The 18,065-nt window shown below is 38.7% G+C and overlaps 1 protein-coding gene across 1 annotated transcript; it reads right to left on the bottom strand.

Moving 5' to 3' along the window:
• Positions 1 to 12,424: 12,424 nt before the first annotated feature.
• On the bottom strand, positions 12,425 to 15,106 carry LOC146313725 (uncharacterized). The gene is made up of 2 exons (XM_084737713.1): positions 14,202 to 15,106; positions 12,425 to 13,440 (listed from the first exon to the last, which is right to left on the bottom strand). Exons 1-2 carry the CDS (start codon positions 15,078 to 15,080, stop codon positions 13,114 to 13,116), a joined length of 1,206 nt encoding a protein of 401 aa, XP_084593839.1. The 5' UTR covers positions 15,081 to 15,106; the 3' UTR covers positions 12,425 to 13,113.
• Between the last annotated feature and the right edge of the window lie 2,959 nt (positions 15,107 to 18,065).

Below are 18,065 nucleotides of genomic sequence, written 5' to 3'. Positions count from 1 at the left end.
AGAACAATGGCAACATTTCTGTGGAGGTGTCCATGCTGAACAGAGTAAAAGTACTTGAACGGCTACTTGTGGCTCTAAAGTTTTAAATGTTGAATTTTTCATATCCAGAAAAAGCAGCACACAGCTCAGAATATGTCAGTCAAATCAAATTTTGCTGTTCAAAACCAATATTTGATTATTTGTGTTTTTTTTCAAATGAACTAGTTTGCTAGAGAAAGTTCTTGCTCCTCACATGATCATTCTGCTGGGGGTGGGCTCTTGCTGGTTTGCTATTCTTTAAACCAATCATAATCATCTTGGATGGCGCTGAGCTCAGGATGCAGTGACGGTGTGCCTGCTAAATAGTGTCAGGTTGAACTTGTTTTGTTAGAACATTTGCATGTTGGGAGGAAATCCCTGCAAAAGAAAAGGAAACAGCTGCTAGTATGTTTAAGTTCATACCATTAGCGACCAGGTGCTAACTTGCCATTTTCAGTGTGTAGGTTGCTAACTCAGAGGATGTTTTTGTTTCCTGTAGCAAATAGGACTTTGAAAACACAGATAGTGGATATGGTGGAAGCTGCCTGAAACAGGCTTTACTGAACTGCCGGATTTTTTGAGCAGGGTTCAGCAGGACGTTCAGGGTAACAGTGACCAGGCATGCAGTGCTATTTGTTGAAGTACCAGAACGCACCAGAGCATACATGCATGTGCACGCTTACATTGTAGCTCAGTTCAGGTCATTTAACCATTGTTCCTACAGTGGTAAGTAGTTTACATACATTAATCAGCTATAACTGACCACATGATCAAATGTTAGACTGACTTACATGAAAAGTTTGATTATGTTGAGGATATTGATTTTTCTCATCAATATAGAACAGAGCTGAAGGAAGATGCCAATGTCTGATCGAGGCTGTATGCTTCAGTGATGACTTGATCTTCAAGTGCTTAAAAAACGTATTAAGTGAACTGGGAATATTCTGTTTCCTCACTTGGGAAACAAAAAGGCAGGTCGTTCTTCCAGTGCACTCCAGGAGGAGTGGCATTCATGGAATATAGGAGTAAAGCAAAGTTATCCCTCCAAGCTGACGTGTGCTATCTACGCTAATGAGAGTTAGCAACAGTTTTTGCAAAGAGTAAATATCAAAAGCCAGACACTGTACCATATTAAGTTTTTGTGAGCTGCATATTCACTTCCAAGCAGAGGACAGCAGATAATGCTAACTCAAGCCTGACCCTTGCACACTCATGGATGCAAAAAGTCATCCATGGTGTCTGCAGCGGTCTGTGTACATGTCCAGTCTTCACTCTGACTCACCCTGTGTCCAGGTCTGCAGCGGCCTGTACCTGTTGACATCTTCACTGAGCACATGGGATGACTTGACTCAGTGGAATGATTTTACCCCAGACAGAAATGTGAAAACGAGGAGAGCTCATTCTGCAGCTACCTCTGGGAACATTTCAGTCCTCAGAAGTAGCTGCACACTGATACAAAACCCCACAAAAATGGCTGCTTGATTTGAAAATCTTAGTGGACTGAGGCTTCTCTGAAGATTCCAAACTTTCAGGGGGCAGCCCTAAAACCAACATTGTTATTAGTATACTTTTTTTCCTTTTGAATGGAGGTCTTTTAGGTGATGTGATTACCCTCAGGTGACTGTTCTTGCTCTTTGAAAACAGTGTATCTGTATCACACTCCAGGGGTTTCCTTCTTTGAGGTTGGCCTTTCAGGGCAGCATAAAGGTGTGTCAAGTACTGTTCCAAAGCATCTTCAAATCCCATCTGGAACTGCGGCCTTCTTTTCTTTAACTCTGAAGGGCACAAGCTGTGTCCTTTAACACCCCAGTAATGTCCCAGATTCTAGGTATTAAAGGTATGGTCCCAGGATCCTTCAGAGCTAGCATTTAACAAAACAATCAAACACTGACGATGATGCCATGGCATCATTAAAAGAAGCATGTTGTAACATCTAATACCCGACATTGCAAATACTCTCCAAAGTCCTACTTCAGCGCTTCATAGGAGTGTATGACCTCCAAACCCTCTCCTGGTATTGTATCTTATTCCTGAGGTGGTAACTGTAGGGTAGATGTTCCACTGATCCGTTATCCTGCCGTAGACTTTAAACCTCGCCCCATCACTAACATGTTTTGGCATGTCACTGTATGCTGAATATACAGGGGTGGGCACGATAACACATGTAAAGTAGAATGTCATCAAGTACAATCATTCATAATGGTCTCTTTTTTAACTGTTTATTGCTGTATTCTGTATTTTGTTATTGTTTTTATCGTCACATTATGTTCCGTTGTATCATGTATGATGTCAGAAACACCTCACACTATGATGAAGTAAAATACAACAAACTACTCTGTACTGAGTAGAGTTCAGTCATCTTCTCTGTTTGATGCAAACATATTCAGTTGAACACATGATTGTGCCCAGCTCTTGTATCTGTCGCCACCACTGCTGCAGAACCTGCAAGTGTTCTGACCCCGGGGAACATGAGGAAGGAGAACCCTTAGTATGCCATGACCTTCCAGCATTCACATGTCACTTTCTTTAATTGTGTTTTGTCATTCTGTTTTCTTGCCGCTTGATTTGTCTTTAAACACAATATGATGTGTATCTTTATAGGTAATGTATTCAAGTTACTTTAAATAAAGTTTGTTTCCAATTTGGTTTATTTGCAATACATCTGGATTACTTATTGTCCTTTTTATTTTTTTTAAATGTCCTCAATGCCTTAAAACTTAAGTCTGGGTAGAACTTGAGATCTGTGCCTGTCAGGTTTGGGCACAGACACAGGCTGTAGTTCATGGGCTTACATCAGATTTGGGCTATATTAGAATTATAATTACTTTTATCTTTTATATTATCTTTTATTATTATTATTATTATTATTATTATTATTATTAAAAGGCTATTATGGCTATTTCTGGAGTATGCTAAAATGTCCTGTCTTGTTTTAGATGGCCTGTTACCACAGCCTATATACATTTATTTCTCAACCATAAGGTATTTAATGTGCATAGGTTTTCAATAACGCTTGAAGATAACGTGAGGCAGAAAATTACATAAAAATGGTCAGGAACATTAATTTATGCACAAATGAACTCTTCCTGAGATTTATTGATAAGGCTTATTATGAATTGGGTCACGAATTGTCATTGGATCCTCAGGAAAAAAAAAGTTTTGGAAAACAATGCTCAAAGTCTATTGTGCCTGCACAGAATGATTTGCTGGTGCCTCATCCTCCTCAGTAAGTGAGAGACAGACAGAGAAATGGGATTACTAAGAAAAAGACATACTCAAATTTCAGATATCCTGGAAAGAAGAAGTTTTCTTAGAGCAGTAAGGGCAATATATGAATTAATGATGAAAACTGATATTCATAATTTAAAAAAACATATATATAAAGTTAATGCCAGAGATTTACACAAGTTTGGGCAAGCAGGGTGAATTTTTCTGTATTCTTTCCTGAGAAATAAAAGTAGGCCTATTTAAAATTTAAAAAATGCTGTTGCCATGAACTTATTTTGTTTTCTTCCTTCTTTAAATGTCATGAGGCTGCAGGAAAAAAAAGTCTTTGTAACTCACATTTTTCTGTTAGCTGACTTCTGATTGGTTTTGAAAAAAGTTTGGCATATATACCTCTGAGTTCAGGAGAAAAAATTATAACTAGTCTTGCAAACAAGTATGGTGGGATCCAAGTGCCCCAATAGAGTTTGGATCTGGAGGCTTATCGACCCAAGAAGATCTCAAAACTATCAAACTATCAGCATCACTGAGAAAAGTTTTGACAGGCAGATTAACAAACATCTGTGTTAACAGGCAGACTGGGACAGCTTCAGACATCCAGTCAGGAAAATATCCAGATATGTCAGATCAGGTTTGTTTGAATTTGTTTGAATGAAAGTTCATCATTAAATGTATAACCAATAATAGATGTTCTTGAACATCCCAAATAGAAATAAGTAAATAAATGAGAATGATGAGTATGTCTTTTCAGAATCTTCTGTTTTATTCATTTACACACACTAGAGGGCAACATATGACACCACAAGTGAACTGCCATATTTTAAAGGAGCAATGTGTAGGATTTAGTGACACCTAGTGGTGAGCTTGCAAACCCCTGACCTCACCCTCTTCCAAGTATATAGGAGAACCAACAGTGAATGTGAAACTCACAAAAAAACACAAATGGCCCTGTCTAAAGCTAGTGTTTGGTCTGTCCTTTCTGGGCTATTGTAGAAACATTATTATAACATTATAACATTATTCAACACCAATGAAAACATACTAACAAATATTGTTTGCCATTTATGCCATATTCTGTTCTGTAGATCCCCATAAATAATATACACTGGACCATTTAGAAAGATTTTTTAAAATATGAAACAAACCAAAGTTGACAAGACGGTACTTGGGTACATCCTACATGTGAACTTATATTTGATGTATAAAGTAATTGGATCAAGCTTTTTTAACCCAAGAGGAATTCTGAGTTATTCAATAGCCAAAAGATTTAAGAGACAAAGAGGGGTGGGGGGGGGGGGGTGTCAGCTGTAGAGGTGTTTACAGCCACAGAGGAGAAACAAGTAGACTTCAAAAGACAAGAACGTTGCGTGATCATATTTATGATGAAATGTCACATTATTAACTACTGATCAGCCTGCATCATCTATGATAACTTTTGTTTTAAAGCATCAGTTTACTCTTCACTGTGCACTTTGCCCAGTTCACTTTCCAAATCTAAATGTCTGTGATAACGGCAGTGTCCATTCTGGAGGAGAAAAAGACAGGGGTTAGACAGGGGTTAAACCTTGTCCTTGAATCACACCTACCTTACAACAGAAAAGCAAACTTTCTGGAAGACGAAATCATGATGATAGAAGAGACTGAAGCCAAGTAACACGTATTATTAGACTGACTATATAGTGAGTTGTCAAATAAAACCGAACACAAAGCTTGGGAGGGTGTTGCAATTGATTGATACCTTTAATCAATAATTCCCATCACATTGTTCATACAGCTGATGCAAAGTTCATCACAGGCAGGACGATCAGTTAATGTCAAGTCCAGACTTTGCTTAGAGATAAAATCATTTCCACCTCAAAGTCAAGATTTATGAATAACTATTTATACATGGTTTCAGGTGAAGTCATACTGAAGATCTAAATGGATCCAAAGTACATTTTATAAATGAGGCCCCTGCTTCCCTCTAAAGGGGGAAGTGTGTAATATCATCAGGGTATAAAGATGGGAACAGCCACCAGCACATGTTGATAAAAGTTCATTTTGCACCCACCAGATACGATGAGCCTCAGAGGTCACAGCAAAAAGATATTATTTATTAATTCAAAAAAATGTTTTTTTTAATATATTAAACATCATTAGATTAACACCAGAATCCATATGATAAAACTAGAACAGGTTTTGGTGAATTCATAGAAAATAATTATGATCAATTAAAAAATATTAAACATTCAAAAAACTTTCTGGTTTCTTTTCTCCTCTTTGACAGGAAACTGAATATCTTTGAGTTGTGGACAAACGAGACATTTGAGGACGTCATCTTGGACTTTGGGAAACACTGATCAATATTTTTCACCATTTTCTGACATTTTATGGACAAAACAACTAATTGATTAATGGAGATGGATAATGAAAATAATCACAAGAAAGACTTTTTTTCCCCAGTGATAAGAGTGTGACAGGATTAATTAATTAATTTAAAGGAGAAGTGTGTGATTTCCAGTGGCATCTAGCGTTCAAACCTTAGATTGCAACTAAGAGGATTTACCCGACACTGCCCCTCTCTCACCAAGAGTATGGTGGCCGTCAGCGGACAAAATGGCGAGCGAAAGCTATCTCACAACAAACTACAATTATGTGTGTAGGATGAATTACCTGTCCAGCAGAAAACAGGCAACCTCGGTGTCACTTTGAAAACGTTTGTCCTCCATCAGCGATTTCCATCGTGTAAACACTATGCCGATGTTGATTTTTCTTGTTTTTGCCGTTTCCTGTCATGTTTGCGTTTACTTTCTTCGCGTCTACGCTTCTTGGATGACGGGGATTCACTGTCCGCTGCTTTTTGTTCTGGTACATCGTATGTATGATCCTCCATTTGTCAAAACTGTGCCAGTCAAGGTTCACAACGCTAAATGGTCTGCCAGCAATCACCCGCGTCTATCCTCCCCGTCTACTTCCGTGTTTACACTGCGGCGTCTACGTAAGGTCGCCATATGCTTCCCAAGACTCACTGTTAGTGCAGTTTGTCCACTCTGCACTGCCGTAGATCGCGCAGGATGATGACCTCCGTAAGTCGACCCGACAGTATGTAACTATAAATGGCTATTTCTAAAGTAACAGGAACATATAGATTATGAGTTTACGTTGATTGATAATAAAAAATAACATACTTATATATAATATATCTCATTTATGTACATAAATTCCTGTAATTATTACACACTGGTCCTTTAAAATGATCGACAGATTAATCAAAAATAAAAAAAAATGTTAGTTGCAGCCCTACTCCATACATAGAGGACAAATTGAATGTGCACCCCATATTTTGTGATATTTAAACACAGAGGAAATATGAACAAGATGTGTTTTAGGTCACAAAATTTAATGTTAATATTTTTTTCATTTCTTTATCACTCTCAAATGCAAGTCATCGTCCCTTTATGCCACACAAAACTCTTTGTTGATGATAGAGCACTGAGTATGAAGCAGACTCACAGCTCCCTACAGCTGCTCTGTGGCCTTTAAACAGTTTTAATACAATGTCTGAAATAAGTTAGAGAGCCCAACAGTGAGAGAGGGAGAAAGAGAGGACAGAGGACAACGGGGAAGAAGAGTACCTCTGTGTTTGAAGGAAAATCTGTCATGAATATCAGTCATTTTATCACACTCAGTTAATACTACAGGAGCACAAAAATATCAGGGGTCAAAAATTGTCACTTGATTGAAATTTATCATTTATGATTTTGATAATTAAATTATAGCTGATAAATATTGGCTATAATATTATCTGAGTTTACAGATTATATCAAGGAATTTAATTTGAATTCTGAGGCAAAATGTTCTATCAGTTCTTACAGTTATGGAACAATTTGGACAAATATCAGGCTATAAACTCAATCTTAACAAATGTGAATACTTTCCCATTAATAAGAATGCTGAAAATTACCCCAATCTGCCATTTAAACTTTCAACTGACTCCTTTACATATTTAGGGGTAAAAGTAACCAAAAACTACCACAGTTTATTTAAGGGCAATTTCACCCCTCTTCCAGAACAATGTAATAAGGATATTAAACAATGGTCTATTCTACCAATATCTCTTATTGGGAGAACAAACTCCGTAAAGATGAGTATTGTGCCCAAATTTTTATACTTGTTCCAAGTGATACCTATCTTTATACCACAGTCATTTTTCAAGACATTCAACCAGATGATTTCTTCCTTTATCTGCACTCATATTACTGGGCTCCAAATTTTAATGCTATCTCCTTGTGGCTAAAGGATTGGAATGGTACAGCCCCCGCGTGGTTGCAGATTGAAATGTTTACGTGTAGTCCAAACTCACTTCCTGCTTTGCTCTGCGCGTCCTTACCATCACTAGTTAATAAAATCCACGGAAACATAATTGTAACCCAATCATTGCGTATTGTTAAGCAATTTAAAAAATGCTTTGGTATCCAGAATATCTCCATTTACTCACCTTTAGTAAACAATTGTCTTTTTCATCCATCTTTATTTGACAAAGGATTTCAAACCTGCTATGATAACGGTATACATAGTATTGGGGACATGTATATTGATAAAACCTTTGCCAGCTTTGAACAACTAACCAGGAAATTTGGGCTGACTGGTGTTCACTTTTTTCGGTATTTACAAATCAGGGACTTTGTGCAGAAAAAATTTGCTAACTTCCCGAATATCCCTCCCATTATCCTGCTTGGATTCTTTGTTAGGGGTCAATGTGACAAACAAAGACAGGGTTTCATTTATATATGTTCAGATTATGGACAGATATAATCCTTCTATATCCTATATTTGTGAACAATGGGGAAATAATTTAGGGGTCCCACTGTCAGACAAGGAATGGGACATAGCACTTTCTAGGGTTCATTCCTCCTCTTTATGTTCAAGACATGCCTTAATACAGTTTAAAGTTCTACTTGGCTACACTTTTCTACGGAGCCCCTCTGGTGACATTGGATGAAAAAAAAATAATGCGTGGCCACGCATTACTATCTCGTGGCCACGAGATAATAACGCGTGGCCACGAGATACTTAATGCGTGGCCACGAGATAATAACGCGTGGCCACGAGATACTTAATGCGTGGCCACGAGATAATAATGCGCGGCCACGAGATAGTTAACGCGCGGCCACGAGATAGTTAATGCGTGGCCACGAGAAAATAAATAAATAATTCACCTTCGGTAGCGGGATGGTTGTCTATATGGAGCGGGCAGTTATTCGTGAATAAAGGTAATTATAGCCTGCTTTAATATTCAAGAGTAGCCTAGAAACCTTTGTTATTATTGACATGGCGAATGTAATATAAATAATAATGCTATGAGAGGCTGGAGAATCTTTCGTGAAGCCAGAGGTAGTAAACTTGATTAGTCCCTTACTGGCATCCACCAACACCTGTACAGCACAGGGACAGTGCACAGTGCATATGTGACGAATGGAATAATGTGCCAGGGGGTCAGCTGGGAGTGACGTTTGGTTTTTCATATTGATATTCTAATATTTGAGTAGTTATGTAAATACAGCATGGAGGCCAGTTGCAGTTAGTAAGAACACAATATTTTGTGTTTTCATGTTTTTATGGTCAAGAAGTTATGATTCAGTCATGTTTATGTTAATTTTTATAAGATTTTTTATTGTTACAGAATCATTTTTTCTGTCATATCTGAAAATTGTTACATTTGGTTGTTTCTAAAGGCGACATATGAAATGGAGAGAGAGGAAGATGCCTTCCTGCAGTTTCTGCGGGACCGTGGAATTCAAGAAGAAATCATAAAAAAACTAAAAAATGACAAGGTGAGCTATTCTTCCCCCAGATTTTGGAACGATACTGTTAAGAATGTCCTGCCCATAATGTTATTCACAGCCAGGAAAAAAATGAGCCACACAGCAAAGAATAGTTTGTTGTAAAACATGAAATAGTTAAAGAGAGAGAGAGAGAGAGAGCGTAAAATACATTTCATACTCCACAAGAATCTGTAGAAAAAGACTGATTGTCATGTGAAGCTTATTGAGCTCTTTAATTTTAAAATATATGACTGCCATAGAATTAAAGATTGCCGTAACACTTGGTGGTATAGTCAAGAGGAAAGGTTTGCTGGTGTTGCTGAAGTTTTGTACTAAAATAAAAAAAAACAGTCCGAACTAAGCCTGTGTACACAAGGATAGTCTAATTTAAATCATTATTTGTGTAGAATTTGTTGGTACTGGTACAAAATAATTTCTGAGTCTTTCATTGCATTTTTTGGAGGAATAGAACAACCTTCACATGTTTTTCTGTGATGATTAAATTTGCTAAATAATTTGGCCCCCAAGTTGAAAACAAAAATGTTGATGTTTTGCAGATTGATTCTTCAGTAATTCCACTGATGTCCGAACAGGATCTGTCAAAGTACATCCCACTTTATGGAGACAGATTGGCAGCTGTTGCCTTCTGTCTCAAAACTCATAGTTCAGATCAAGGAACATCCAGGAGAGGTCAGCTGCTTGAAAGAATAAGGACAAAGGTCTGTGTTCCAGATAGCAAGGCTGTTAAAAGAACAGAGTCTTCAGAGAAATTAATAGGGAATAAAAATGCAAAAAGACGGGCAAGAAGGCTAGAAATTGGATGGATGAACTTCAGCAAAAAAGAAAATGACTTCAAACAGGTACGAGCTGTGAAGGGAGGTGGAACCAGGCATGTCAGTGTTGACAGATACACTACAGTTAGAGAGATCCAAGAAATGGCAGAATCTCTTTTTTTCCCAAATGGGGCCTCCAAGTCGCTGAAGCTAGAGGATCATGTGTGTTACATTTGTGACTTTTCACAAAACGAGATTGACCAAGACTGCACAGTGGAGGACCTGTATGAGAAAAACAAAGTAAAAATACTGAGATTGTACCTCTACACCAAATACACCAAGAAAGATGCTCAAGACGAGGACAACTCAACTGATCATCCCCCAGCAACAACCTCAGAAGTCACAGGAAATGTTGCCCAGGATCTTAGCCAAGTTCAGGCATCAGAGCCAGAGGTCATAACTATTGATTTATCTTTACTACAGGAATCTGATGTCATACTGTTGGATGAAGATATATCAAATATGCAGATGCTTCATGACCATATCAGAGATGAAGTCGAGGAACAAGGAAGAGGATTGCATGCTGAAGAAATAAGACCAGACCAAGGAAACCCAGAAATGACAACAGAGTCTAACAGTATAGGACAAGAAGACCCAGGTGCATATGTAACAGATGTTATTCCTGAGACCCAAGCTGGAGAGATGCTGCTTAACAATTCCAATGATAGTGAAGTGACAGTTGGAGCATCACCCAGTGATCCTTTTGAACTGGATGACACTTTGCCTTGGGAGGGATTAAAACCAAAGGTCGTCATTGTCGTGCGAAGGGGTAACTGCCTTGCTGACCTCTTGGCAGCCTTTATTGACCCAGATATCATGAACAAAGATGTGCACATCAAAAGAAAACTCCCCAATGGGAAACTGGAAGAGGGGGAAGGCTCCGGTGTTTTACGTGATTGCCTCTCAGAATTTTGGGGAGAATTTTACAGCAAATGCACAGTAGGTACCGAAGTGAAAACACCTTACCTTAGGCATGAATATCAAGTCCAGGAATGGCAGGCAGTTGCAAGGATTCTTGTTATGGGTTGGACAACTGTCAGGTATTTTCCACTGCTTCTCCCTCTTCCATTTTTGGAGGAAGCTCTCTATAGTACAAGTTACAGCAGTATGACAGATGGCTTCCTGCAGTATGTCTCAAAAGAAGAGAGGAAAATTCTTGAGCTTGCACTGGAATCATTCGAGTCTGTTGACAAAGATGACCTGATGGATGTGCTGGATGCACATGACTGCCACTACCTTGCCTCTGAAGACACAATGGCCGGATTAATCTCACAGTTAGGACACAAAACCCTAATCCAGACTCCAATGTTTGTTATTGAATGCTGGAAGCCCATCTTGAAAACTTTGGCAGATACTTTGTATCCACAGAGGCTTGTTGAGATAATGGAGGAACGTGCACCAACACCAAAACGTGTTAAGGAACTTCTGAAATTCCCTGAACAGATGACCGCACTTCAGAACTCTGTGGCAAGACATCTGAAGAGGTACATCAGGGAATCAGACAAGACTACTTTGAAGTCATTCCTCCGCTTCTGCACTGGGGCAGATATGCTGTTTGGACACCCCATCAGTGTTCAGTTCATAGAAACATCTGAATTCCAGTGTCGACCTCAGGCACATACATGTGGGTGCAATTTGATGTTACCAATCAACTACCAAAGCTATCCGGATCTTCGTAATGACTTTGATCTTGTGCTGAGAAGCTCCATTTGGATTATGGACATAATCTAAATTCTTGAAGCAAACTAAGGTAGATTTAACTGTGCAAAGACAATTATTATGACAGTATCAGAAAATGTGTTGCATTGTGATCTGCCACTTTGGAGGAAACCACAGAACAGAAATTTTCAATATGGAAAATGCTGACATATGTTTGTTAGTTAATGTTTAACTACAGTACGTTACTGTTTTAAGCACCAAGTTCACTTTAATTCCTAGTCTGAAAACTAATTTGGAAGACAGTTCAGGTCAGTTCTGACCTGCTTAATGACAAGTACTGTAGGTTCATACTGGTATTACAATTTGTCAAGGTTCACATTTTACTGGTCCGGGATAAGCATCTGCATTTGTTGTAAACAGTTACCTTCCTACCACTACCCTGCTGCTTCTGAAGACAAAATTGTGTTTGTTATTGAATGCTGGAAGTCCATCTTGAAAACTCTGGCAGATACTTTGTATGCACAGAGGCTTGTAGATGTGTTAAGCAACTTCTGAAATTCCAAGAACAGATGACTGCGCTTCAGAACACTGGCAAGAGATACATAGATTCTGCACAGGGGTAGATATGCTTGGACATCCCATCACTGTTCAGTTATTAGAGACTTATACATTCCAGTGTCAGTGACTTCAGTCTTGTGCTAAGAAGTACATGTTATCCAGCTTAATGACATGTATTTTCATACCAGTATTACAATGTTCAACTTTAGCTTATCTTTTACTGGTCCAAAACAAAATCTGTCTTTGTCCAGATATCTGTTGAAATAAAAACCACTGAAAAGTATTGTGTTAAGACCATTTATTGTACAATAGCACTATATTTGCTGGTATACTTTAAACAGAATATTGGTCACATCATTAAAGGCAGTCCAAATCCCAGCTAACAAACGTGAGTGCAATCAAGAGCTGTAAAAAGAAAATGTATTTTATTTTACACTCATTCAATGTCTGTGACACTGACAATTAAATTGAGTTTCAAAACCACAGGTAAAGAAAGATAAACTTAAAGACTATGCCCCTACCTTTTCTGCAGAAAGAAGCTTATTCATCATGTGTTATCCATAAGCCTTGATATACAATTAAACACAGATGTGTTCACTATTTTCTGTGCTGCAGCTGTACACAGAATAAACTTATGCCAGCATATGCCAAGATTGGCATCGTATCATTGATTAATAAGCAAAAAGAACAACAGAATACAAAGCCTTTGAATCAACTAAAGTAAAACAGATTATAAGCATTAAGGTGTATGCTTATTAATGCAATTTCAAGACTTTTAAACAAGGTGAACTATAGACTTGCTGTCCACTGCTGATCCTTTCACAGCCAACCTATCCTGATTTGTGTCATTGTTATGAAAAACATTACAAAAACATTAGAATCAGACCACAAATTTTTGGTGGAAATCCTTGCCAGACAAATTATTATCAAAAGCAGAGTATTTGAAGTCTTAAAACGTGTCTGGAGGGTATTTTTAATCATTTCAATTGTCACTTATGCAGTTTGCTGCGTGCTGCTCAGTTAAAGATGAGGGTCCGAAGAGCTTCCCGAATTGTCAAGTAAAACTCTTGAGCTTGAGATATGTCCTTGGGAAAAGTAAGGCCCATCTCTGACATGATCATATTACACAAGTCAAATATATCTTCGTCGCATGGGATGACTGAGAGGAATTTGCATGCCTCTTTGCAGACATCAAGATCATTATGTGGAACAATGAAGTCCTCAGAACCCCAGAGCTGTGGCACAGTGTACATCACGTCAGGAATCCCACTGGGTACATTGTGATTCTTTGTTGGCCGAATGCGGTGGCTGTTCCAGACCGCCTTGATCTCATCAAGCTCCTCCTACAAAGAGAATATGTACCTAAGGTTAAAAGAAATGATTAAAGACTCAGCGGGGGAGGGGTCCGTGTTTCAGTACCACGGACAGTGCTATTTGCTGCGTAGCCTATCGTGTTTGCGTGGGTTGGCTAGGTATGGAGCTGTCCATGGTCCTGAAACACAGCGGAGGAGGGATTTGTAACGTTTGATTAATAAGTCTGTTGTTTTTAACCCCTCCCCTACAGATGTTGAAAGACAACGTGCATAAATTCAATTTCACGGTTAAATCAATGATTGTTTTTTTGTTTTTGTTTTTTAATGAAAAAACTGGCCCCTTGCAATTTTTTTTTTTAGCAGACCGCTAAGTCACTTCATCCCTGCGCCCGGCACTTCCGTATACAATTCGCGGTATAAACAAACAGTAGGCTACGATACCGTCAGTCCCATTTAATTCCTTAAATATTAGTTCGGTCGACGTTATTTTGTCTGAGCTTTTATCTTGGTAGCCTCTATAAAGACTTCGGGCCTACAGAGCTTTATCAATTAGACTTAGGATACATTTTTACTGTCAAATTGCCTCATCTTTTAACAAACCGGAGGAGCACCAGTTGTTCCTCCAAGCACAGAAAGCAGGCAATAAATCTGTTTACCTCTCATTAGCACTGGTAAATTAACAAAAGTACCGTGTTAACATCACTGTTAATATTTGTGCTTTGTTTAACATAAATACACCAGTTAAATGGATGTAAGAGCAGTTCACTTAAGCTACAGACTTTCAACCTCACCTGAATAATGTTCCGAAAGCACAGCTGCACAAGTGATTTGTCCAGGTAGTCCCCAGCACACAGGCCCTCATCTTTCATTTCGCCCAGAAACTGTATCCAGTACTCCATGCCTTCTTTCCGCAGCACACCCCACAAACTTTCAATCCTCTGATTCGCAGTACTTGCTCCTGCGATGTAGCTTTGTTCACCAGCTCTGCTGTCCACATCACTGCGGCGGAGGTAGGTCTGGATATCTCGGACAACCACATTCTCCGTTCCTGAATCTGTCCGGATGATCCGGGGACAGCCACCAAACTCCTCGATGGCCTGTATAAAGTAGCCCCCTATGACGCGTGGATCGCTGCTTGTGTATGCTGCTTTCAACCAAATTATTTTGCGCGAAAAGCCGTCCACGCAACCATTGATGCAGATTCCATATGGTTTTAACTTATCGTAAGAATCTACATGCCAGATATAGTTAGGTCCTTGAGCAAAATACTGCCTACGGTTCAGTCTCCTGGAACGACGGGTGGCTGACGCGTCAGGATCCAGAGCTGCCAGAATCAAGCGAACATCTTCCTTTTTTGCACGAATTCCATTCGTTAAGCACTTGTTGTACATCCACCTGTAGCCATGTAGTCTCCCAGGTCCTTCCATCTGGTGAACGATGAAATCTATTACTTCCCCGAGATCAGTATATTCCTTGCGTTTAAGCCCATGCATTTTGAGCAGCCGAATTAAATGTCTCTTGCTGAGAATTACTCCATGCCTTGCCGCAAGTGACTTAAGTATGTCATTGTAATTCATTCCCATATTAAAATAAAATGAAATTAAATCAAACTTGTCCATGATAAACAGTCTGCATGGGATGACTACAATAACTATCTCGTGGCCACGCATTAAATATCTCGTGGCCACGCGTTATTATCTCGTGGCCACGCATTAAGTATCTCGTGGCCACGCGTTATTATCTCGTGGCCACGAGATAGTAGTGCGTGGCCACGCATTAAGTATCTCGTGGCCACGCGTTATTATCTCGTGGCCACGAGATAGTAATGCGTGGCCACGCATTATTTTTTTTTCATCCAATGTCACCAGAGGGGCTCCGTACTTTTCAAAAGCTAAACTTGCTAAAATATTTTCGAATGTAAGCGATATGTGACCCATTATTAAACTATGTGAATAACTTACCTGGCTTGGAACAATGAACTCTGGACTGCCCGTTCTAGGCTTAAATGTACTATGATGCACTAGTTTTATTTTTGTTTTTTTGTTGGTTCATTTGCTGTCTACCTTCTTGTTGCTTGTTGTCGTTTTGTTTTTGTTTGTTTGTTTGTTTGTTTTCTTTTTTTCTCTAATGTGAATTTCTTGTCTTGGTTGCTGGCAATTTCCAGTATCTTTTAATTTTTTTGCACATAATTGCAACGTAAGATAACAACCTATGTTAATGCCTTAAATGTTAAATGTTAAATGGAAAAGTGTCTAAAAAAAAAAAAAAAGTTTTATCAAAGCCAAAGTACATTTATGAAGTTTTTTAATGAACTTAACAAGAAGAAACATGATATCATAATGAACATCTGAATAGTTAGAGGTGGTTTTGTTGTAATAGTTATGTCAGTTATAGAAATATTCAATCATCCATCTTTGCCTTTCTTATTCTCAGGTGTGTATAAACTGTGGTGTGACGTACTTCTTCAGTAAATATCTCATACAACCACACTTAAATATTCTGAATTATGTCTTTAACATTACCTATCATCATGACAAACCGCACCAGGAAAGTGACACAAAATGTCTTTTTTAAATACAATACAATAATGTGAAATTATCGGTGTCAGCCATCAGAAGCAGGTAATTATGAGTTATCAGCTGAAAAAAACTCATGTTGTGCCTCCCAGTTACTGATCCAGCTCATGTACATTAAATCATATTGCTTTCCTTTCATTGAACAGGTTTTTCATCATCTTCACTTCACTCTACTAAGTCTTTTTCCCCTTAATAGTGATATGACAGATGTATCACCTGCTCTATCTTTCCTCTCCTTTGCCTTTCCCTGCACATTAGTTTCCACCCTTTTCTCATGTCTGCTTAAAACTTCTTTTGTTTCTATTCATTGGTTTGCTTCTGGTTTAATTTTGAGGAAATTGTCCAATAACTTGTCAGTTTGCTTGATTTTCTCCAGTGAATGTCATAAATTGTGTTGTTGTCTGTCGTCTCTGCCTGTGAGCAGCATTAAAGCTGACTGAATTTTCTGGAATGTGCTGACATTATTTCATAATGTGCACACAATGACAGTATTCTGACAGCAGTCTGAGAAATCACATAAATTTGTTAGAAAAATAATTTTATTTTCCATCTGAACAAATAAAAATCAAACCTGCGTATTACAAACAAACATTATTCAGGGACATCAGTGTGTATAAACAGAGCTTTGGCATCAGAGTTTGACAGTAAAGCTTAAAGAACATCAAACAGAAGATCATTTGTTATACAGAGGAACAAGCCATCCAGTGACTTGTTGAATCATCCACAGGTGGACTGAACACACTGACAACCAACACTGACACTTGGTTTGGTTGTCATGGGGGTTCCATCAAGGCCGATAAATAAGTCTGTGCTTAAGGGAAAAAGCCTGGCTTGAATTAACTTCACCTTCCCCTAGTCAACACTAACTCAGGCCAGGCTGAAACAAGCTGTACTGTGAGCGTGCACAGAGAACAGAAGCAGGCCAGAGCAGCTGATTGTCAAAAAGAGGATAAGATGTCACAAAAAGAAGAGAACGTGAGAGTGATTATCGGCTCAGGAGTGAAACAAACCTTGCAGATTAAACTGTGTGAAGACTACTAAGGGGTAATCATGAAAAAATACTGCCGCAATTGTCAAAACGAAGTAAATGCCAAGATAATGTGATCCTGGAAAGCATTCCAGCTCACACACTCATGTGCTGAGGCCTCAGCAGCAACACAGGTTTGACTCTAACCGAGGCCGATCTACATGTTGTTCTCCTTCTCTCATTCCTTCTTTTCTTGTCTATCTTTGGCTGTACTATGTAACAAAAAGGCAAAGAGCCATTAAAATCATTTAGAGAAGACAGACAAACTTACTTGTATTTTCAAGGTCTAAACTTGTGTTTCTGCACAGACAGAAGTGACGTGAACACAGAAAGATAATTGAGGGAACTGTCTTTAACACACAGCTAAATGAAGCTTGACAGTTAACCTGCCATGGAGCAGACTAGTGTAGTGGTATCAGTTACCATGGTTACTGAACAGGGATTCTTATAAGCCACAATCATGGGTCTGATCTCTCACTTAAATAAGCCAGGCTTTTCTTTTATCCACGTTGATGGAATACCCCTCTGGTCGGTTAAAGCACATATGTTAATGTTACAAACACGTTAAATCATGCAAACTAAAATGTTTAAAAAGGTTTGATGGATGAAGTTTGACAGTGGAATGAATGTGTTGTCTGACCTGCACCAAAGAAGATCAAATCAACCAAAAAGTGCATGTGCTGTCTCTGTTTGAATGTGACAAACAGCTGGGTGTGACCTGGGGCCAATTTTCAAAACTTCTAATCCAGATTTTGTAATCCTTTGTTTGCTTTCTGAGATCAAAGTGATCTTTTAGGTTTTGTCCTGGTTTTTCAAAGAATTTACAGATAGGATCATTCTGATCAAAAATACCCAAAACAACACTTGATCTGGATTCTGTGTAGGATTGGATTACCAAATCTTTTTGTAGGATAGCCTTAATTATTGTGGCCTCTCTTAAGAATAGAGAGGTCAAGCCTAAGGCATGACTGCTGAGAAAATGTGTGCGCCAGACCATATAAATGAATCACTGGGCAGACAGCTTGTTGAAATCTAATGTTAACAACCCTGAG

The sequence above is a fragment of the Lutjanus erythropterus genome, chromosome 15 (assembly GCF_056507025.1).
Source record: "Lutjanus erythropterus isolate fLutEry1 chromosome 15, fLutEry1.hap2, whole genome shotgun sequence".
NCBI lineage: Eukaryota > Metazoa > Chordata > Actinopteri > Lutjaniformes > Lutjanidae > Lutjanus > Lutjanus erythropterus.
This window is presented reverse-complemented; position numbering and strand designations above follow the sequence as displayed.